This window comes from Ambystoma mexicanum, chromosome 11 (genome assembly GCF_040938575.1).
Source record: "Ambystoma mexicanum isolate Mex_15411 chromosome 11, UKY_AmexF1_1, whole genome shotgun sequence".
NCBI lineage: Eukaryota > Metazoa > Chordata > Amphibia > Caudata > Ambystomatidae > Ambystoma > Ambystoma mexicanum.
The window spans coordinates 128,267,301-128,291,255 of NC_090934.1; the positions used below are offsets into that span (position 1 = coordinate 128,267,301).

Here is a 23,955-nt window from a genome sequence, read left to right on the forward strand (position 1 = left end):
ATTGCCAGTAAGTTCCCAGCTTCACATTGCCAGTAAGCTTCCAGCTTGACATGGCCAATAGGCTCACAGCTAAAAATGGCCAGACAGTTTGACAATCCAAGTAAACTACATAAAGTTTGACTTTGCCAGTCAGCAACTTTTCTGACATTCCAAATAAGATCTCAGTTTCACAGGCCCAGAGAATTCCCAGTTTACATACTACAGGATAGTGAATTGATCAATCTCAAATCAGACCCAAATGGCATGGAGAGGAATCTGATTTTGGAGAACCCCTGCTTGAGGAGCTCAAACTGAAAAGAAACTCCACAAATCCCTATGTTTTTCAGAACATGATGTCAAGTAATGCAATGCGGGCCAGGACCACCCCTTGAGTCATGGATTTCCAAACACTCTGGACCAAACAAGTACCTGCGATCCCATGAGGTGTTTCCGGCATTGCATTCTGCATAAGCACCAAGTTTAACAGTCCCAATAAACTTGACATGCCCTGTAAGCTCCAAATTTGACATTCCAAATACGCTTGACATTTACAGTAATCTTGACCTTCTCATGAATTTCCTAGTAAGCATGATCTGCCCAGTAAGATCCCAGTTTGACATTCCCAGTAACACTAATTTTGACGTTCCCAGTAAGCCTGACTTTCTTAGTTTGACACTGCCAGCAGGCTCACAGTACAGTAACATTGCCATTCCCAGTCAGCTCCCGCTTTGAGATCCCCAGTGAGCTTGACATTCCCAATAAGCTTCCAGTTTGACATTCTCAGTAAACTCCCAGTTTGCACAATTCCAGTCTCTGAGAGCAGGTTGCAGCTGGAGAAACAGTGCTTGTGGAACTCACACTGGAAAGCCACTGCACCTATCTTTATAGTCCTTATAACATGATAGCAAGCACTGCAATGAGACTTGGGACCAATCCCAGTGAGGCAAAGCTTTCCCAATTCTCTGGTAAAAATTAGTACCGACGATTCAATAAGGTGACCACAACATCACTGCTAGCTCATATACATAAACACAACCAATATGTACCAGACAACTTTCTCATTGCGTCCCTTGGCGGCATCTAGTTGGGGAAGTGTGTACCCCAGAGACAGAGTTATTATGGTCCGGCAAATTATATGTGTGGAAATACTAATAGTAGATAGTGATTGTCAAACCATTTACTCTTTCATTTACACTCTAACTGAAGCCTTGAGAAAGCCTTGATCTGAGGTGAAACATACTTTGGCAGGAGAAGCCACCATGTTGGGGAGCTTTGGTGCTAAAACTTGTTAAAGATGGATTCATGGAATAAACTTCCTTTAATTAGTCCCCAACCCCACCTTGGCAAACCATATCCAATGGCCAAGCCCCCAGCCCACAGATCTCGGCTTTTCTTTTGTAATTACTAGACATTTAAACTTCAGATAAAGTGGCACAAAGCCTTTTCAACTACAGAATGCATAATTTAACTGCAGTGGTTCTTCCAGCAGGTTGAATGGTAACTGTGTGTGGGCTAGTTATAGGAGGGGTTACCGCTTCGAGTGTTGCAATAGACTTCCCAATTGTAATGACTAACAAGTCTAACACAAAGATGAATAAACATGTAGGCACGATCATGGATTCAACAACTGCTTCATTTGAACATGAGTCATCTTTGATCTCAGACTAGGTGCACATATGATCATTGGAAGGTAACTTACGTCTTGATTGGACATGTCCCAGTACGGCCGCTCCCCGTAGGACATGACTTCCCACATGACGATGCCGAAGCTCCACACGTCACTGGCAGTGCTGAACCGATGATACTGGATCGCTTCCGGGGCGGTCCATAACGCTAAGCTTTTTCCACCCTGTGAAATGGAGAACAGTCTTTTCTATTTATTTATTTATTTATCGGGTATTTATAATGCGCCTATACGCAATGTGTTTTGGAAACCACTGAATAATTCATGGATTAAATACCATAAACAAATAGTGTGGAAAAATATAGTTCTTTTTTGATTACATCAAGGAATAATAATTACACAGCATCTTTTTTTTTGTGTACATGCTCTGGAATCAGCACACCTAGGTCAGTGCCTTGTCTGTCGCATGCACTGGAATTAGCACACCTAGATCAGTGCCTTGTATGTTGCATGCACTGGAATCAGCACACCTAGGTCAGTGCCTTGTATGTTGCATGCACTGGAATCAGCACACCTAGATCAGTGCCTTGTCTGTCGCATGCACTGGAATTAGCACACCTAGATCAGTGCCTTGTATGTTGCATGCACTGGAATCAGCACACCTAGGTCAATGCCTTGTCTGTTGCATGCACTGGAATCAGCACAACTGGGCCAGTGCCTTGTCTGTTGCATGCACTGGATTCAGGACATCTAAGTTAGTGCCTTTCTGTTTAGTTAGAAATGACGGTCTTGGCCTGGGAGATTGCTGCAATCCATGCAAGGGACCAAGGGAATGGAAATTAGCCTCCAGAATATATTATTGGTGAACAGCTGGGTTTGAAAGCCTAGATCTTCAAATACAAAAACTTAAAATAACTAGACTAAATAAATAAATATATATTGTTATGACTGAATGTATGTAAAAGATGTTTGTTCAAACCTAAACAAAAAGATGGAACAATTATTTGCACCAAACGTTCAAACTGTTGAAGCATACTATAATTTGTGTATATAAATATATGTGTAATATAAATATTGTTTAAGGACATATGTGCATCAGTGACTTAGTATGCACATAGCCAGAGGCCCGGGCTTGCCCTCTGTCCCCTCCTCTTTTATTATTATTATTATTATTATTATTATTGTTATTATTAATAATAGTTATTAATATAACTGTTTTTATTGAGCACAGACCTAGCAATACAGATACACAACATAGCGCTTTCAAAGGTAACAACAGAACAGGTATACAGCAGGGTGTAGGATACAGAGGAGGGGTACAGCTGTACAGGGTGGCGTTGAGGCGAGGGGAAGATGGCCTCTAGCGAGTCAGGTGGGGTGGGGTGGGGGTGGAGACAATCTAACATTCTATGATGCTCCCAGATTTGATGTAAGGAAACATTATCTCAAGAAAGCCTTGATCCCAAGCGTAGTGGCAAGTGCCTCAGAAATGTCTTCCCGAGTACTGTAAAAACATTATGAGCTCCAAATCCAGCGTGCGTTATGTGGAATGTGACTCATGAATACAACCCTTTTATCACAGAAATATGTGTCAAATATAAGATGTGTGATTATTCCAATGTTCATAAAATGCTCTTTGATTTTTTGCAAAAGAGCTAGGAAACCTCATTGATGCTAATTGCCCCCTGCACATTTCTCATAGGGGTATTTCAAAAGAGTAAAATAGGATTGCACACAACTGTCCAGCTTGGAATGACAGCCTTCAAAGAGAAAATAATGTACATGGTTTTCTAGGTTAATGCAGTGTTTTCCTCAGTAAGACAAATGTAGCATTCTTATTAATACTACAGTACATACAGAATGAATCATTAGAAATGAACATTAACCAAAAAAGAGACAGTTTACAATGTTCGCACCGTGCAAGAGAATAGACACACTTTTCTATCTCCAAATGTCCTTCGCTGGTTGAAAAGACTGTGGTCAGATTAAAACCAATGATCTGTTTCTTTGGTGAGCACCAAGTCAATGTTTAATTTTGTGTGCTGGTACTGGCCACCTAGTGGCTTACAGGGTCTGTCAGAACCCCTGCACCCACCACAGAAACTAGCCAGGCCCCTCTTACTCCCCACGTATGGTCACTGCAGCCTCAGTGTCATGGTGGCATTCCCACAGGATACACACAATGACAACGTGTGTCTCAAAATACCAGGTCACCGCCCACATTGGTGGCTGCCTCCGTTGTGGGGTGTCTTACATTACTGTTAACCACAAAAACACAGAGACCCCATCCACAACTTCAAGACATCAGTTTTGTTTTCTCTGATTGTCCTGCTGTCAGTAATGGATGGGGTGGCTCTAGCAAGCACACACTTGGCAACACAACTAAAAAGAGACAAAGAGAAAGATAGCTGTGAGAGAGAGTTATGTTATGTTAGTCGAACGTGTTACATGCATGGTCACCTAAGGTTAAATTGGCACGATGACTTCACTGCTAGACTCACAGAACTGCAATCTAAAACAACAACAATTTCAAGGACCGCCTAAATTGGAGAGGATTCTCGGTACACTCGAGGGCAATCAGAAGATCAATCCGCAATTTGCCAGCGGCAAAGGTAAACACATAAACTCCAACTCTTGATAGCTGAATTTTTGGAATAGCCACTAGGTGGGCACTGCCGGAGGGGAAAGTCTGTCCAGGGACTTAGGGGCAGAATATATCTTGGAGGTAATCAGCTCCATGATGACATAAACGCCCAGTGAACTAGACACAGGGATATACATGTAATCCTCTGGGCTCCTGGGAGCCAGTGAAGTGAACGGAGCACAGGGCTAATATGGGTACCATAAGAAGAGTTAGTGGCCATGGGGCAGCAAAGGTGTGCAACAGCTGTAGGTGGTGTATTAGGTTTGTGGGCTGAGCCAAGTACAAAGCATTACAATAGTCGGTTCGATTAGTAACCAAACCAATGAGGCAACAACCAGCAGTCGCAAATGACAGGGACGAAATGGCAGCAATTTAAGGAGGAAGTGACCCGTTTTGCAAACCGCACTCACTTGAGGGGCATCGAGAGTGATGAAGAAAGGAGAACCCCTGACTTCTTAGCCACCATCACTGGAATAGGAAGATCACCCAGGGTGGATGGGCAGAAGTAAGCCACCAAAAGAGCTGGATTAGAAGGAGACCCTGCCACCAGGACCTCAGTCTTGTCTCCATTCAGCTTACGCCAGTTCCCATTCATCCATTCTCTCACGGCCCCCAAGCACTCACACAAGCACAACAACACCTCTGCTTGATCTAGATCTAACTGAACCAAAAGTGAAAGAGAGAGTGAAAAAGGGGGGAGAGAGAGAGAGGGGGTTGAGAGAGAGAGAAAGAGGGAGAGAGTGAAAGAGGGAAAGAGAGAGAGGGGGAGAGAGAGAAAAAGAAATAGCAAGAATGTGTCTGAGAGTGAGAGAGGGGAAGAGAGAGATAGGGACAGAGAGAGAGAGATAAAGAGAGAGAGAGTGAAAGAGGGGAAGAGGGAGAGAGAGTAAGATGGAGAGAGAGAGAAAGAGAAAGAGAGAGAGGGGGAGAAAGAGAATGAGAAAGAGCGAGAGAGAGAGGGGGGAGAGACAGAGAAAGAAAGAGCAAGAGTGTGTGTGAGAGAGTGGTATAGAGAGAGAGGGGGGAGAGAGATGGACAGAGAGAGAGAGAGAGAGAGAGAGAGAGAAAGAGAGAGAGAGTGAAAGAGGGAGGAAGAGAAGAATGGAGGGAGAGAGAGAGGGAGAGGAAGAGAGAGAGGGGATGAGGCAGAGAATGAAAGTGCAAGAGTGTGTGTGAGAGTGGGTTAGAGAGAGAGAGGGGGAAGAGGGACAGGGAGAGAGAGAGAGTGAAAGAGGGGAAGAGGGAGGGAGAGAGAGAAAGATGGAGGGAGAGAGAGAGAGAAAGTGAAAGAGGGGAAGAGAGAGAAAGAAATAGCAAGAGTGTGTGTGAGAGAGAGAGAGGGGGGAGAGAGAGGGACAGAGAGGGAGATAGAAAGAGAGAAAGAGTAAAAGAGGGGATGAAGGAGGGAGAGAGAGAACGATGGAGAGAGAAATAGAGAGAGAAAGATAGCGAGAGAAAGAAAGGGACAGCGAGAGAGAGAGTGAGCGAGAGAGAGATTGAAAGAGAGAGTGAAAGAGGGGAAGAGGGAGGGAGAAAGAGATGGAGAGAGAGAAAAAGAGAGAGAGACAGACAGAGAGAGAGAGACAGGGGATGCTGGATCAGCCTATGTTACAAAGGATACAGATAATTAGTAATCTAATTGATAGAGTACTATAACAAATATCAATATGAAATGGCTGTGAATATTTAAATGGAATAATGTATGAATGCAGTGATGTGCAAAATGTGATTTTGCACACATGCCCAGTGTTGTTGGTACAGCTACAGGTTGCAATACTTTTCGTTTTATTGATAATGTTTAAACCACTTATGGCTGCCCCTTCTTCAGATGCCATTCTGCACCAGACGACTTAGACTACATCACGTGAACACATCAGTATTTTTACATTTGGAGGCCCAGAGGTCATTGAAGTCATGCCCCAGCAAATGAAATTAATGAGGCACGTGGGATATAATTGCAGGCTCCACATGCAAGGGCGTTTTGTGCTGTCAGTGGGTGCAAGCTATTATCTGCGATTGTGTGGGATGCTACCAAAATAACACAGAGCTCTTTGAAACAAATGACAGTATTCGCATGGTAACAAAAGGTCTCAGCTGCACAAAGTCAAAGGTTCCCCAAAACGAATTATACGTCTTTAGATCACTGTTTACCCCTTTGTTCGTGCTGTAGGTCAGTAACATTCAATATGTAGAGGTTGTCAGAGAAACACACCCACGTTTTGTACAAGTGACATGGTTGTTTGACATCAAAGGTGGTGTCATTGCAGCTGCCGCTTGTTCACAATGGGCGAGAGGGTTCGGACCTGCCAGCACTTATTGAGGAGGCAGTGAAACACTGAGCGCTCCTCAGCTGCAGCAAGCTGCTGAGGAGGCGCTCCTGGACCGGTTGCATTGTGGGAGAACTAATATTTCCCTGGCTTGGAGGAACCACTCTGCTCCGCGCGAGGCAGGGGGCGTTTTGCTTCACTAGCATAGCGTGGCCAATTGCAAGGCAGTCCTGGGGCGGTGTGCTACTGACGCTCCCTAGGTGAAATAGTTCCAGAATTAAGTGAGATGTGTTAGATGATCACTTCCCCCTGCTTCCGGGTTCCTGCGTGCTTAGTGTGCTGGGGGCCACCCGGAGCAGCAGCTTGAGATGAGCGTGCGTAGCCAAGGCAAGCTGCGGCACTGAATAGGCAGGTGGGTATGCATGTGTGTATACATGCAAGGGATTGTGTGTCTGTGTGTGTGTGTGCCAATGTGTGCACGTGCAGATCTGTGTGAGTGCAGTAGGTGTGTACATGTAGGTGTGTGTGAGTGCAGTGTGTGTGCAAAGAGTTAGTGCAGGCCATGGAAGGGGTGGGGGGTTGCTGAACGTGGTGGTGTCGGGGGGGGGGTAGCAGGAGGAACTGGAAGGGGAAAAAGTGTTATTGAGGTGCCAGCGCTGCAGGACAATGCTGTCATTTGTTAGTGCAGCCAGCATGGACATCAAGATCTAAAGTGAAATTGAAACTCATTCTAGACCATTTCTTGCTTCCTACCTGACTTCTGACTTCTGACTTCCAAGGAACGTCAACCATCTTCACTTTGGTCAAACAACATCATCATTCTTCCACTCAACCACCACTGGATCCTTCATAACCTGCTCCTTTCTGAATTTGACGTATGTCACCAGCCGGACATCATCAACTTCGCCAATAAGCTCAATGCTTTGGCTAAGCAATTCCATCATTGCCTCTTCTCCTCCATGATAGAAGCCTCTCACCCCATGGTCAAACCAATCCCCAAAATCTGCAACCCCTCCTTTGCTTGGTCCCAGTCTCTTTAGAATCAGCTGCCGTGAATCATCTTCTAAAACAAGCAACATCAGATTTTACCATTTCTGACTTTTTTTGCGTGCTCATATCTTGCTAAAAAATGTCAACAATGCGTAAAAATTTGCAAACAAAATATAAAAATACTAAAATCAAACAAAACATACAAAATCACTTTGTAGGCAGTAATTCAGTTCACTTAAAAAAGGGAAAAAATGATCACAGTTATCACATCCCAAAATCAAAGCCTCAATTAAATGAGTAAATATGCAAATGTGTGCCCAATAACACAAGAATCGTTCTTTAAGACGAGTGCAATAGTGAAGGATGTCTTATTGCCACTCATTAATCGAGCCCAAACGCTCTCACCAACGAAATACTCAATATTGGTAGCATATTTACTGAAAGCAGAAATTCCTAAATTCATGGCAGCAGAGGGTAAACAGTGTCTAATGGTTTCCAAAGACCCTATTTTCTGACATTTGCCAACACTCCTCTTCCACCTTCATAATGAAAATCTTAGGATAATAATGACATCCTCTTAGCTGCTGCCCCTCTGCATATTCAACAACCTTCATCACATCAATTATTTTCACTTCCACTAATCAAGAAGCACCAAATCCATTCTCCACAATGCTCACGCCATGTCAAAAAGGGTCACTTCTCCTCAGTCCCTTACCAACAATCTTGCAGTGTACTGCAAGGCTTCGTAATCCTCTCAAGGCTTTTTAATGTTTATGTGAGACATTGGCTAAGCTGACCAAGTCCTTCACACCTCATTTCTTGTCTAGGCAGATGAAAACCAGATTCTTCTCAACATACTCATTGGAGTCTCCCACGACAACCTGATCTTCTCATTCCACTAAAATAAATTCAAGATTGGACAATTGAAAACAACCTCTGTCTGGGCTCTTCTAGAACATAAATCATCTCTTTTTCCTCCAGACAGTCCTCCTCGCATTTCAACGGGCTGCATCTGTGGGTATCCCTCCTCTCTTCCAAAAATGTAGGTATATAGTTTGATGGAAGACTATTCTTCATTCCTCAAATCAAGTTGACCGTGCAAAAAAATAATTTCCAGTTGCATTTCATGAAGAATAGTTTTCCTCTTTATCTTCACTGCAAATTGACGTCTTCAAACCCTCCTTCTCTTCCTGGATTACTGCAGAACTGTCTCCCTAGTGCTTACAAAAGACGCCATTGACAGATACAACTCCTCCAGGACAAGTCATCAGGCTAATTTCCACTCTCAAACCTTGGGCCTAATTTCCTCCTGTAAGAGGATTCAATTCAGCACTACCGCTAAGTTAACGCCTAGTCTAGAATACTGAATGAAAACCCTTATTGATATATCTTTAGGTCCAGTTCATGCGTTCTGGATGACTACCCTTGTATAACACCCCTCTCTTGGAATCCCCCTGACCCCACTGAGCCAAGGAGTAGTTCTGTTTTGCAAGTTTAAAAGGTTTATTTGATAAATTAGACAATAGATATATATATCACACTTTATAATAAATTAATAATTGAATATCACACTCAATCTGATATGGTAAATATCAACAACGGAGAATCTGGCACTAGCACACTTCTTGATAATGACTAGTGAGTTGACATGAAATGGATAAGGTAGCACACTGGTAAATAGGAACAAAGTATAATGTGGTAGAGGATGCTTTAGTAATTCAAATGGATGTAAGGTTGAATAAAAATGCAATACAGAAAATACTCAATATGATTTCAACAGACAATGTAATCACTTTTCTCTGGCAATCCCTTCCCCCCCTTTTTATGTAATGCAAGGAATGGAAGGAAGTACACAGTTCTCAGAAATGCAATCAACTGTAATTCAGTTCACCCCAGCAAGCTTAAACAACAGAAAACAGATAGGAGTTTTGAAATCACAGGCCCAAATTGCTTTGATATGTGCTGGCAATGAATGAGAAATATGCTAAATTTGCTTTTAATTCCCCTTTAGAGGTTCAGGATGAGTGGTATCTAGTTAATATTAGTCCAGGTTCACACTAGCAATGATGCAGGGATAGTTAGCAGGTGAAACGAATTTCTAGCAAATGGAAATCAGCAGCAGCAGTTTTTTTACATGTGAAGAAATTGCAAATCGCGGCAAAATTCGCGGGTGCGTGTTCCGCGATTGCGGTAAAACTATAAGGGGTAGGAATACGGTTCTAGGTTCCTAGGAAAGCCACGATTCTAAGCTATCAGAGGAAAGTTACGGCAAGTCTCTAGCCCAAACGGTTGCGGAGATATGAGCGATTTAATAAAGGTTTTTGGTTTTGTAAATTTTAAACGCACACTTTTTCAAAATGACAAGTGACAAAATTTTTGTTAGCTAGAATGACAGGTGACAGCTAGGAGGCAGTTCTACTTAGATTAAATAGATTGAATTAGATGAATTTAAACTAAGAGATTGGTTCTACACAGTTCTGCTGGGTACTCACACTATATTCTTGAATTAAATGGGCCCCGTCACGGATCTGGTCAGGGTTTTAAACTGGACTCTGGTCTGGTCTGGTCTGGTCTGGTCTCTGCACTTCACAGTGATCTGGTTCAGCTCTCTCTACTGGCCTGGGTCTCTCTGGGTACAGCACTGCTTTCTCTCTGGTCTCTGCTCTGGATAGATTGAAGTCTCTAGTTTGGCTTTCTGGAGTTTGATGGAGGTAAGTATGGATTTTTCCGGCAGGGCTTCCAGCGGCAGATGAAATTGAATGTCTCTATGTGTCCTGACTCAATCCTTTTATCTGTTTCTTGAGAATGGGTGTGTGTGTTGCATCACTAGCCTTGCCCCTCTCACCTATCATTGGTCAAATTTTCATTCCTTACTTGATTGGGGGAATGAAATGAAGTGTCATCATGATGAGGTCTGTTTATGATACAGAGAACCCACCCCTGTCAACTTTACACACAATCTATATCTGACCTAAAAACATATTTGCACAGGTACACATTTGTTTAAAATTACATATACATGGTGTGGCTGAATTTAGCCATGTCTATGTCCAAATCTGCTCATTCTCGGAGCTCGCATTCAAAGAGTGTACATAATTGACTTTTTAACTGCTTTTTCAATTTCCGACATGGACCCAACTTTACATACATGTGTGCAGGGGGTAGGGACATTAACTGATGAAGTTTCAGATTTTTAACATGCACACATTTATAGTAATATCCACTTTTCCGCTAAAACCCCCCTGAACATACCACCGGTTCCTACCACGTCTTAAACTGTGGGCAGAAAAATCACAAGAATTATGGTATCATTTATAAAATTTTCACATGTCCGCACCATGAGTTATTAATCTTTTTCTAAACCCATATCCTTGCTGCAGGGGTGTGTCTTTTCAGGTCACATGGTACAGAAACCAGTCTTTCCAGTTTCTGCCAAGCCAGCTTGCTTCTCACAGGCAGTGCCCCTCCCAGCTTCTCCAGGAGGAAGCCACTTTTTACGACGTCTGTAATAAAAACCTTTGCCTAAGTGAGGAGGGCTTTGTTCACTCTCTGGCAGAGCACAGGAAATTCAATTATCAGATAGGTGGCATATCCTTAGTGTGGGCAGCAAAAGGAAGGTTGGCCTGGGAACATAGTTGTGACTCAAATTTCACTCCTGATGAAGTTTAGTTGCTAGGCAAAATCAAGTTCCTTAAGCCAGACCTTCAGCTAACTTTTTGTTGCTTTTAAAATACTTGTAATTTTACACATGCAGCTAGAATGCTGATTCTAAGTGCAAAACTATGACATTTCAACAGTTACAAAGGCATGTGACACCAAGCATAGGTCACTCATTTAATTTAACATTTTCGATTTTGGTGGTTTTAAATCCAGTTTCAGTTAGGCTTAAGCTGCTGACTCCATAGCATTTTTGTTATAAGCATTGTTTTTGGGCTCTTCATTTCCCAGATTTTGTAGGCACACAAAACTCCATTCTGCCAAATGTCTGCTGGTGTTCAGTGAATATTTTGCACATGTTGCAAGGTTTTAAATAGGCATTTTGGCTTGCCTTCAGAAACACACAGAGTGGTTTTAAAACGCCGGCTTTTGAATAGTGGTGAGTACTGGTACTGCACCCATTTTTGGGATTTTCTTGGATTAATGCATTCAGACCTTTCTGTACACTGGTGGGTGGCAAGTTAGGTAACCATTTTGGTGTGCGCACAACTGCGCAGCTCTCCTGGATTTTGGGATGAAATGATGGGCGGCGACAGCGCATCCCCATCTTTACCCACTCCAATGATTTATTTTTGTTCTGGGGCAAAATGATGGGCAGCGACAGCTTAATCCCCACATTCACCCCGTCTAATGATTCCACATGGGTCAAAACCCTCCACAAGCCCCCCCGCCCGACTGCGCTTTGACTTGAGTCGAGGGGGAGTCGGTTGCAAGGGAGGTTTTGAACCCTGGCGCTGGTATGTCCACATTATCTTCTTCCAATTCTGTAGATGGCACAGTTCAGCATCTTCCTCTCTATCCGGTCAGATCGATCAGTTCTCCTCGCCGGTCCTGATGGGAATATTGGGCGGTCCACTGGGCCCATTGCGTCTCTGCCTCCGGTCTCCGGATCGTCCTTCTTGGTCATCCTTCATGGTTTCATCTCTCCTAGGATGATAAAGCAAAAGCGGCAATACCTACTCATAGACGTTTTTTCCACCACTGTTGAGATAGTGGGGCAGCATATGCATTTCATCATAACGAACCATTACATTCTTATTTTGAAAAAAAAAACAGTATGACTACGAGACAGTTTCATACAAATCACAGTATGTTAGAGACTAGATGTGGTATATTTTATGATTGGAACTGAATTAGTCTGATACAGTACCCGCTAGGATTCCAGAGGATTCCTCCAGTTGTTGCAGAGTGTGCCTGGGATGGCAACATTTCAACTGGTTTATGTGGACCCACTTGTCTTCCCCCTCTGCCGAACCGCCTTTGGGGATGCGGATCTTGTAGGCCACAGGGGAGATCTTATCGACGATCTCAAAGGGTCCCTTCCATGTAGGCAAAAATTTGCGCTGCTTGGCCTGGTTCCTTTGGAAGTTGTATAGATAGACCCGGTCTCCCACCTGATATTCCTTCCTGGAAGTTTTCAGGTCATAATGGGTCTTCATGCTATCAGCCGATCTTTCTAGATTCCGCTGAGCATAAGCAAAAGCATGTTGGAGGTGTTTCCTTAAATTCTCTACATACTCATGGGTAGTGGAGGCATTTATCAGTGTCTGCTCTTGGGTCCTATAGAGCAAATGCTGAGGAAGCACCATCTTGCGCCCAGTCATCAACTCAAATGGTGACATTTTGGTTGCAGATGAAGGGGTAGATCTGATGGCCATTAGGACCAGAGGTAATCGGATATCCCAACTTGGCCCAGAATCTGCCACAAACTTCTTTAATATGCTCACAATTGTCCGGTTATATCTCTCTACTGCCCCAGAAGAAGCTGGTCTATAAGCAATATGCAGCTTTCTCTTGACCCCCAGTATCTCCCACATCTTTGTCATTACTTCACTGGTGAAGTGGCTACCTCTGTCTGACTCAATCCTTTGAGGTAGACCAAAACGGGAAAAGATGTGGTTAATCATCAAGGCAGCTGCAGTTTCTGCCTTGCAATTTGGGGCTGGGAGACATTCCACCCACTTGGTAAACAAGCATGTCACGGTCAACATGTACTTATTCCCCCTAGCCGAGCGAATCACAGGGCCTACAAAGTCGATTTGTAAATCTGACCATGGCAGTGTCATTCCCCTCTTTTGTAAAGGCGCCCGGTGTGTGAGGGATGATGGCTGAAATTGTGCACACACAAGACACCCCTTCAAATATTGGTTGAGGTCCTGCCCCATGTGTGGCCAGTATGCAACCTCTCTTAAGATTTCCAATGTTGTGTGAAACCCCCCTATGACCGGCGGTGGCCGCATCATGGGCGTGACTTAACATCAGGCTTCGGAATGAGGTAGGAACCACCCACTGATCGTGGCCAGCTTTGGATTTCCTTACCAACAAACCGTCTTGGATCCGGAACATTTTTGGACATTTCATCAACACTCTTAGGTCCTCTTTCCCAATGTAATCGGTATCCGTCAGGGGAAAGTTCTCAGGGTCCTCAAGGTGCTGGTAAAATTTACCAATTATTGGATCCCCCTTCTGAGCGGTAATCAGATCAGCATCAGGGGTCTCCTTACTCCATTGTGCCATTGAGAGGTCGTTGTGAGCATTTGTCTGGGACCTAGTGATAGCAGTGACCTGGATTTCCCCCAAAAGAGACTCAATCTCAATTAGATCCCCTTGGATGGCCCCGGTTTTGGCCAGCTGATCAGCTAAGTCATTTCCAGTTTTGTCTGGTCCCTCTACTTTGGAATGACCCTTGATCTTTTTCCAATAGATGGTCATCTCATTCGAGTTGACCAGATCATCAATGTTTTGGATCAACTTCCCATGTTTCAAGGGTTTGTTGTTAGCACATAACATGCCTCTGGTTTTCCAATTAACCAGGTGTTCCACGAACCCGTTCCGTACATAATCCGAATCTGTGATTATGACCAGTTCGTGGAGTTGATGCTGGACAGCAGTGAGGATGGCCTGATGCACCGCCATCAATTCTGCCACCTGACTACTTCGGGGACCAATTTGGTATCCAGCGGAGGGTTCTGGGGACTCATTCACCCATGCATTCCCTACGCCGGCCACCAGTTCTTTCTCCCCGTTGTTGTCGACATGGTAAGAGCATCCATCCACATACACAGTGGGCATTCCCACACACTTGTCTTCTTCAAAGACTTTGTGGGGGGAATTAAGGTATGCCTCCATGTTGTCCTTTATTTTTAGACTTTCGTCCTCGAGACAGTTTTCTCTGGCACAATCATGCAAGTCAGCCAGACCTTGCGCGAGGGGACTCTTCTTGTTTTGGCCATATCTGACCTCCACAGGAAAGCCTTGCATTGACAGAATCCAGGAAGTAATTCGGGAATTACTCACATTTCCGGCCCGGATTCTGTCACTTTGGAGATATTGCAGAGGCTGGTGTGGAGTCTCCACTATGATGTGTTCCCCCTGGATAAACGGGCGGTAATTCTTCAACGCCCACACCGTTGCCAGGAGTGCCTTCTCACAATCGTTGAATTTTTCCTCCACAGAGGATAAAGTTTTGCTCGCATAGGAGATTACTTTATTGACCTTGTCATGCTTTTGATATAATACTGCCGTCAAGCACGTATTCGAGAACCCGTCTCCAGGAAGAACTCCTTGTTTCTGACAGGGTAAGCTAGGCAAGGCGCTTGTGAGAGGCTTCTTTTGAGTTGTTTTACTGCCTCGGCTTGTTCTGGACCCCATTCCCACTTGACCCCCCCTTCAGGAGATGAATCAGGGGTCTGGTGATCTCTGCGTAGCCCTCAATGAACTTTCTGCTGTAATTAGTCAGTCCAAGGAGGCTCCTTAGTTCCCGCAGAGTTGTGGGGTCTTTCAGTTTCTGAAGTGCTTCCACTTTCTTTTCCTGGGGACAGAGACCGTGAGGAGTAATCTCATGCCCCAAGAAATTAACACGGGTTCTACACCACTGTGCTTTCTGAAAGGAAAGTTTTGCTCCGGCGGCCCTTAACTGTGTCAGAACATAACGGATCTCTGCTATGTGTTCCTCCACAGATGAACTTTTGATGAGGACATCATCTACATAAGCCAGGTTACCCCTCGTACCCAAGTCGGGCATGGCCTTGTGTAGAAAAATGTTGAACTCATTACCGGAGTTAAGGTATCCGAAGGGAGTCCGGGTCCATGTGTACTGCTGGCCCCCAAAGGTAAAAGCCAGTTTGTATTGGTCCTCCCTACTGACAGGCACGGTCCAGTATCCATTGGTCAGGTCTATTGCAGTGAATACCTGTGACCCCTGAATCTGGGCCAGCCCTTGGTCAATGTAGGGAAGAGGCCATCGGGAAGTATGGACCCGTTTGTTGAGCTCCCTAAGGTCGGCGCAGAGTCTCCACTGGCCGTTTGGCTTCAATATTCCCAACACCGGATTATTGAAGGTGCTGTGGACTGGACGGATTATTCCCCGGGACTCAAGGTTCTTAATTATTTCAGTAAGGGACTCCATTGATGCGAGAGGCAAGCGATATTGCTTCACAAACACAGGAGTCATGCCAGGGTCCGTGGGGATTGTTGTGTTGTGGATGTCGGTGCGACCACAGTCATATGAGTCTACCGCGAAGAGATCTTGGAAATCCAAGAAAACTTGTTTCAACTTTTGCTTTTGTTCCAGAGTCACACAGGCATCTGCTAGGTTGACTCTCTCTTCCACCATCTGCCTGAAGCCTGGAAAGACTTCTGGTTTGGCTATCTCCGCGGCCTCCTCCAACTGGGTGGAGAAGTCCCTGGTCAGAGTGCTGATTTGGACCGGAGGCTCCAGGTGGGAAAGGCAGCCCTCATGGACTTGGAAAATCACCTCATCCCTCCTGAAGTCACACGTCACATCTTCCTTACCATAGGGGCAGGAAGTGTACACCAGGAAGTTCCCCCCATGCCGGGTAGAGATCCTGTCTGGTGTTGTATTGTCCTCACTGTCACTGTCAAAACAGTCCTTGGGGATTGGTCCTAACAGTTCATTTACAAGATCAATGGAGAAATGTCGGTCATCAACCGCCATTCCAATAATGGTGCCTGCGGCTAGAGTAATACTCTTTAAGTCGCTGTTATCCACCTCTATTAGAATGGTGTCATGTTCTAGGTTGACTAATGGAGTTGGGTTTACCCCCAACCCTTGCTGTTGGAGAGAAGCATTTAGATGTATGTAAGCATCAGGGTTTTTCAACTCTTGTCCCCTTTTAACTTTCACTTCCAGGGAGAATTGTCGGGTCCTTTCTGGGATGGTGACTTCCTCTTTAACCTGAACTTCAACTGCATAAGGTAGCAATTGAGCTGACCTAAATGCTTTTTCTGGATCATCAAAGCCCATGGGATTATCCGCTAATCGGGACCAAGCTTTGAAGTTTATTAGGTCCAAACTAATGGCAAAGCGATTGAGAATGTCACTGCCTAAGTAAAAGGCGGCAGGGACGTCTCGCACGACCCAACAATTGTGGACTATGCTCTTGTTGCCAATGGAGATTTTGAGCATACACCTGCTTGGCAGGAGATGTTTGGAATTAGGTGCTTCCAGGTCCACTTCCCATTTGTCTATCAGTTTGAAGGTGGGAATGGCTGGATCTTTTGGGAGTTGGCGGAACATGGCTTCGCTGATGAAGCTCTTACCATTGTTCACGCACACTCGAGCGAGAACAGAGTCCTTCCCATCATTTAACTGAACGGGGATGAACAACTGCTCTCCAATTTGCTGAATATCAGCCAGGCTCTGAGCTGATTTCACATCTTTCTGGACTATAGGAGTGGGAGTTTCTGATTGTGGATTGGTATAGAATTTCAGAGTGTTTCCTTCCAGCGTGGAATACCACTTTAGACTGGAAGGAAGGTTGATTTTCAGAAATAGAGAGGACCCCCCATCACCAGTCTGTTGTCCTACTGCTATTACTGTCACGTCTGGAATTTGGTTGTTCTGGAAGTGAAATTCTACTTGGTCAGATTTTTGTTCAACCATGTGGCATGTGCCGTTTAAACTAACATGGTTGACACTCTGTTTTAATTTTATGGGTCGGCTAGTCTGAGTCCAGAGGACCTTGTTTACGCAGTCTATTAGGGGTGACAACCTTCTCAGGAGGTCATTCCCTAGTAAACAAGGGGTGCCCTCTGGGGTCACAACTATGACCGGGTGTTTCAACTTATGTCGCCCGATCTTAATGTCCAAGTCTGCAGTCCCCTCAACGGGAATTTCCTTCCCGTCAAAGTTCTGCAGTTGTCCAGGAAGAGAGGTGAGAGGAATTTGGTAATTCTCTCCCCTTCCTGCATTCAGTTCGTCAAAGGCCCTTCTGGACAGAAGGGTAGCTTGAGATCCAGTGTCCACCAGCGCTGAGATTGTACCCTGCCCCTGTACTTGTACCGGGGCATAATATCTTCCCTCCTTCTCCTCAAGGGGGCACAGATAATGTACATTTTTGGACAACTGGTGGGCTAACTTTCTGGTTTTGGACATCACGAGAGAAGAATTTTGGGCAGAATTCTGTGGAGGGTCTTGGGAATCTGAAAGAAAAATTTGGCAACTGGAGATCAGAGCCATTGTGGGTTCCCCTGGCTCCGGTTCTGGGCCGCCCCCCCCTTTTTGGAGGCAGTCCCCAGGATGGGTTTGAACCAGGGGATTTTCTTGCTGTTGGTTCTGGGATGAGATGGTGGGCGGCGGTAGCTCAGTCTCCACATCTCCCCAGTCTGGATTTGCATCCCTAGGGACCCATTTTTCTTTGGGAGGAGTTCCCCCCTCTCTGAAGGAGAAGATCCTTTTCCCAGGATCCTCTGAGGATCCCTCTCCCTCAAATTGGAAGATCTGTACCTCCTCCTCAAACTGAGTCTGTTTGGGTTTTTTGTTTCTCCTACCCCCTCTCTGCTCCTTAGGAGGCAGACTTTCAGGGGCAAGAGATTTTGTTTCCGGTTCCTGGGTTTCCAGGGGCTGTTTCCAAGTGAGGAAGGGAGCTTCCTCCAAGGCTTTACACCCCCCTTCCCTTTGTGCCTCCTCCCTGGGAACCGGTGAGTTATCGGGGTGCTGCCCCCGTCAATGTTCTGGAGCACCAGGTCCAGAGTTGGGTGCGTTCTGCGCCGGCATGCTGATCTGAGGGTTCTGCTGTGCCCTCAGTATATGACCCATATCCCGCGCCATGTTTTGAACCTGGCGCTCTAACTGGGAAACCCGCTCAGGCTGATACGGGGCCCTGTTTTCTCCCCTGGGCTGATCCCGGGAAGGGTAGCTGTCCCTCCTCTGGTAGTACCCCGGGTTGGGAAGATTTGGGTACCCCTCCACCCTTGGCCTCCCCTCTCCCGGATTCAGTGGTCTGGGCTCAGGGAATTGAGGAAAGAAGGATGGATGATTTTGGGGTTGGAAGTCGGGTGGATATCTGGGGAAAAAGTTCTGCCCAGGGTTTGGTAAATTTCTGCCCTCCTGTGGGAAGTTTGGAGGGAAGTTCCCTGGGTTAGGTGCTTGGCTGGATCCCCCCCCTTGGGCTGGAGGAGTCCACACATAACCCAGGATGGGTCTGTTACCTTTGTAGCGAGGACTTACATAGTCAGGAGAGCGAGGGACCCCATTTGTGGGGCTGCCTCCCTGGCTCCCTGTCTGTGACTGGCCCGAGGACCTTCTGGGCCTAGCATTATTAGGTGCAGGTAGGTTTTTAGGCCCCCCCATCTCCAAATCCAAAACGGGGGTGACCTTTACCTCTGCCACCTTGGCAGCAGCAGGGGTGCTGTTGGCTTTGGGGTTTTTCTGGGCATTGCTTTTATTTTCTATGGGCTTCTGCACCTCATAGATGCGGGTAGCCTGTTCAATGACCCAGTCTAAAGATCTTTTCTCGTGAAAATCCCTCACGAGCTGGGTCATGATATATTTGGGCAAGGCATGGAAAAACGTGTTGATAAAGTCACGGCTATCCGTGCGCACCCTTCTTGTGGTCTGTGCAAAAGCCCGCTTTAACTCCTGCACAAATTCTTGTGGGGCCTGATCCTCCCCACATTGCAAATTGTAGGCTGCCTTGCGAGCCTCTTGAGGATTTCTGTGAACAGAAAAATGTTTCAGGATGGCCGCCTTATAGGTGGACCATCTTAAATGATTTTGGTCCTCCAGCCCCGCAAAGAAACTGGAGTATTCCGGGGAGAAGGTCCACTTTACGTATTGAATGCAGCTTTGGCTGTCCTTCAAATGGAAAGTCTCCATCATTTGTTCAAACAACTCTAAGTGCTCCCAAACAGAATACTTAGAGTTCTTATGGTAAGGCGTGATGACGCTCCTGATCGCCTTAATCTGCTTTAAGGGGTCCTTAAGCAAGGCCCTTTTTGCCTTATTGGCCTTTTTGGTTCGGGTAACCCTTGTCCATTCTTCGTCGGACTCAGAGGCACTGCTCCCAGAGGTTCCCGTCTGTTCTTCCAGGCTTTCCCGGATTCTGCGAGCCTGGGAATGGCTGGCAGAATGTGGGGACCTGGTCTCCTGTGTCCTGCGCAGTTCAGAGGAGTCTTCAGATTCCTCCTTGCTGCCAGGATTTGATGGGTACCCCCTCCACTGACCTAACTGGGCAGAGGTTTTCAGGATGCCCTTAATGGGCCTACTCTCCTGGGGTTCCCCATTGAACTGTACTGTACTTGGGTGCCCATACCCGGATGCCCACCCCTCCATTCCTGGGTGGTACTGGCCTATGAGCCCCATGCTTCTGGCTGGATAGTAATCTGCCATCCCTGTGGCCCTGTGCTCATGTGCGCCAGGGGACATGGGGGTGGCAGAGTCCAGGGACTGAGATGTATGGGGGCCTCTGGTACTAGGGCTCCTGAGGTTATGCTCCGGAGTTTCCATTTCCCAGCGAACCTCATCTCTATCCGCCCCTGCTCCCTGTTGCAATGCAAGAGCCTGCATTTGTGCTTTCAGTTCCTCTGTTAAGGCCTTACTCGACTCAATCAGTCTCTCCTGCATCGCTACCTGCTGTTGGAGCCTATCATTGTGCTGGCAGAGAGCTTCATTTTCCCTCTGTGCTTCCTGGTTGGTCCTGGAGAACTGGGCCAGTCTTTGCTGCAGGAGGGTTACCTCCTGAGCTGTGTCCCTATTGGCCTGCTCCTTTCTTGCTAGAGCGTCCTCCACCCTTCTGGTGTGCTCTAGCAAGTTCTGGTTTTCTTTTTGGAGGTCACCCAGTCCCTGGTGGGCCAGGTGATTTTCTTCCATTTTTCTTTTTAAATGGCAGACTTCCTGGCCTATGGCGTCTCTTTCCTGACTAAGAGCCTGCATTTGTGCCGCCAGGTCGTCCCTTTGCCGTTGAAAGGCACCAGCTTTCTGGCGCTCCTCATCAAACTCCGCCTGGGTATCCAGGTCTTTCAGAATTAGTTTGTTGCTCTCTGCCTTCACTCTATCTAGGTGGCCTTGCAGGGTGACTACCTGCTCAGCACATGCCCTATTGAAGTCTAGCTGTTGCTCCAGCTTTTTCTGGCTTTGCAGTAGGGAGTCCAGACCTTCTTGGTGTTCCTTCTGCAAGGCCAGAAATCTGGTATCCTGTTCTGACTTTTCCTTTTGCAGCACATCCATATCCTCCTTTATTTTAGTGATGTACAGTCTGCTGTCATTTTCTGACTCCTGGCTCCTCTGCAGCCTCTGCTCAGAAGAGTCCAGATCAGATTGGACCTTCTGTAATGCCATCTGTTGCCTATTTGCCAGATTTTGGCTTTCAGCACATCTATCCTGCATGTCTCCCATATATAGGTACAGGTATGCTGCTATCCTGGCAATCTTATTGTGTTCCTCTTTGGCTTTAGGAGCCATATATAGTTCACTCAGGGCCACATGTAATGGACCCTGATCTCTCCATAGGTCTGACCCTGTTTCCGTGACCTGTTGCATGATGGCCTGCAACCAGACTGTTTGGTCCTGGTGAGTCCACTCACCTCTCACAAATAACTTATGTAAGAAGTGCTCTCTGGCTATTTTCATGTCTACTAAGGCCGTCATTCTAGAGATTGGTCTCTGTCCTGACTTACAGAAGTTAGTAATTTATTTTTGCAGAACAGAACTTTTCTTGGAGTGTCCCTTTTGAGGAATGCTTCACAGCGTAATGCAGCGTGGTGATCCGACTGGATGTATGTATCCCGTCAGTTAGCACACTGTATTAAGCTGCACAAATGGTAAATCTAACCCAACGTCTCGGCTCGAGCCCCCACTTTGTAAGAGGATTCAATTCAGCACTACCGCTAAGTTAACGCCTAGTCTAGAATACTGAATGAAAACCCTTATTGATATATCTTTAGGTCCAGTTCATGCGTTCTGGATGACTACCCTTGTATAACACCCCTCTCTTGGAATCCCCCTGACCCCACTGAGCCAAGGAGTAGTTCTGTTTTGCAAGTTTAAAAGGTTTATTTGATAAATTAGACAATAGATATATATATCACACTTTATAATAAATTAATAATTGAATATCACACTCAATCTGATATGGTAAATATCAACAACGGAGAATCTGGCACTAGCACACTTCTTGATAATGACTAGTGAGTTGACATGAAATGGATAAGGTAGCACACTGGTAAATAGGAACAAAGTATAATGTGGTAGAGGATGCTTTAGTAATTCAAATGGATGTAAGGTTGAATAAAAATGCAATACAGAAAATACTCAATATGATTTCAACAGACAATGTAATCACTTTTCTCTGGCAATCCCTTCCCCCCCTTTTTATGTAATGCAAGGAATGGAAGGAAGTACACAGTTCTCAGAAATGCAATCAACTGTAATTCAGTTCACCCCAGCAAGCTTAAACAACAGAAAACAGATAGGAGTTTTGAAATCACAGGCCCAAATTGCTTTGATATGTGCTGGCAATGAATGAGAAATATGCTAAATTTGCTTTTAATTCCCCTTTAGAGGTTCAGGATGAGTGGTATCTAGTTAATATTAGTCCAGGTTCACACTAGCAATGATGCAGGGATAGTTAGCAGGTGAAACGAATTTCTAGCAAATGGAAATCAGCAGCAGCAGTTTTTTTACATGTGAAGAAATTGCAAATCGCGGCAAAATTCGCGGGTGCGTGTTCCGCGATTGCGGTAAAACTATAAGGGGTAGGAATACGGTTCTAGGTTCCTAGGAAAGCCACGATTCTAAGCTATCAGAGGAAAGTTACGGCAAGTCTCTAGCCCAAACGGTTGCGGAGATATGAGCGATTTAATAAAGGTTTTTGGTTTTGTAAATTTTAAACGCACACTTTTTCAAAATGACAAGTGACAAAATTTTTGTTAGCTAGAATGACAGGTGACAGCTAGGAGGCAGTTCTACTTAGATTAAATAGATTGAATTAGATGAATTTAAACTAAGAGATTGGTTCTACACAGTTCTGCTGGGTACTCACACTATATTCTTGAATTAAATGGGCCCCGTCACGGATCTGGTCAGGGTTTTAAACTGGACTCTGGTCTGGTCTGGTCTGGTCTCTGCACTTCACAGTGATCTGGTTCAGCTCTCTCTACTGGCCTGGGTCTCTCTGGGTACAGCACTGCTTTCTCTCTGGTCTCTGCTCTGGATAGATTGAAGTCTCTAGTTTGGCTTTCTGGAGTTTGATGGAGGTAAGTATGGATTTTTCCGGCAGGGCTTCCAGCGGCAGATGAAATTGAATGTCTCTATGTGTCCTGACTCAATCCTTTTATCTGTTTCTTGAGAATGGGTGTGTGTGTTGCATCACTAGCCTTGCCCCTCTCACCTATCATTGGTCAAATTTTCATTCCTTACTTGATTGGGGGAATGAAATGAAGTGTCATCATGATGAGGTCTGTTTATGATACAGAGAACCCACCCCTGTCAACTTTACACACAATCTATATCTGACCTAAAAACATATTTGCACAGGTACACATTTGTTTAAAATTACATATACATGGTGTGGCTGAATTTAGCCATGTCTATGTCCAAATCTGCTCATTCTCGGAGCTCGCATTCAAAGAGTGTACATAATTGACTTTTTAACTGCTTTTTCAATTTCCGACATGGACCCAACTTTACATACATGTGTGCAGGGGGTAGGGACATTAACTGATGAAGTTTCAGATTTTTAACATGCACACATTTATAGTAATATCCACTTTTCCGCTAAAACCCCCCTGAACATACCACCGGTTCCTACCACGTCTTAAACTGTGGGCAGAAAAATCACAAGAATTATGGTATCATTTATAAAATTTTCACATGTCCGCACCATGAGTTATTAATCTTTTTCTAAACCCATATCCTTGCTGCAGGGGTGTGTCTTTTCAGGTCACATGGTACAGAAACCAGTCTTTCCAGTTTCTGCCAAGCCAGCTTGCTTCTCACAGGCAGTGCCCCTCCCAGCTTCTCCAGGAGGAAGCCACTTTTTACGACGTCTGTAATAAAAACCTTTGCCTAAGTGAGGAGGGCTTTGTTCACTCTCTGGCAGAGCACAGGAAATTCAATTATCAGATAGGTGGCATATCCTTAGTGTGGGCAGCAAAAGGAAGGTTGGCCTGGGAACATAGTTGTGACTCAAATTTCACTCCTGATGAAGTTTAGTTGCTAGGCAAAATCAAGTTCCTTAAGCCAGACCTTCAGCTAACTTTTTGTTGCTTTTAAAATACTTGTAATTTTACACATGCAGCTAGAATGCTGATTCTAAGTGCAAAACTATGACATTTCAACAGTTACAAAGGCATGTGACACCAAGCATAGGTCACTCATTTAATTTAACATTTTCGATTTTGGTGGTTTTAAATCCAGTTTCAGTTAGGCTTAAGCTGCTGACTCCATAGCATTTTTGTTATAAGCATTGTTTTTGGGCTCTTCATTTCCCAGA

The 23,955-nt window shown here is 45.2% G+C and overlaps 1 protein-coding gene across 1 annotated transcript in view; it reads right to left on the reverse strand.

Moving 5' to 3' along the window:
- EPHA10 (EPH receptor A10) overlaps positions 1 to 23,955 on the reverse strand; it is a 1,411,836-nt gene that overhangs the window by 52,962 nt on the left and 1,334,919 nt on the right. Inside the window, exon 14 of the mRNA XM_069622653.1 lies at positions 1,679 to 1,828. Within this exon, the coding sequence (XP_069478754.1) occupies positions 1,679 to 1,828 (150 nt within the window). The remainder of the gene's footprint in view (positions 1 to 1,678; positions 1,829 to 23,955) is intronic.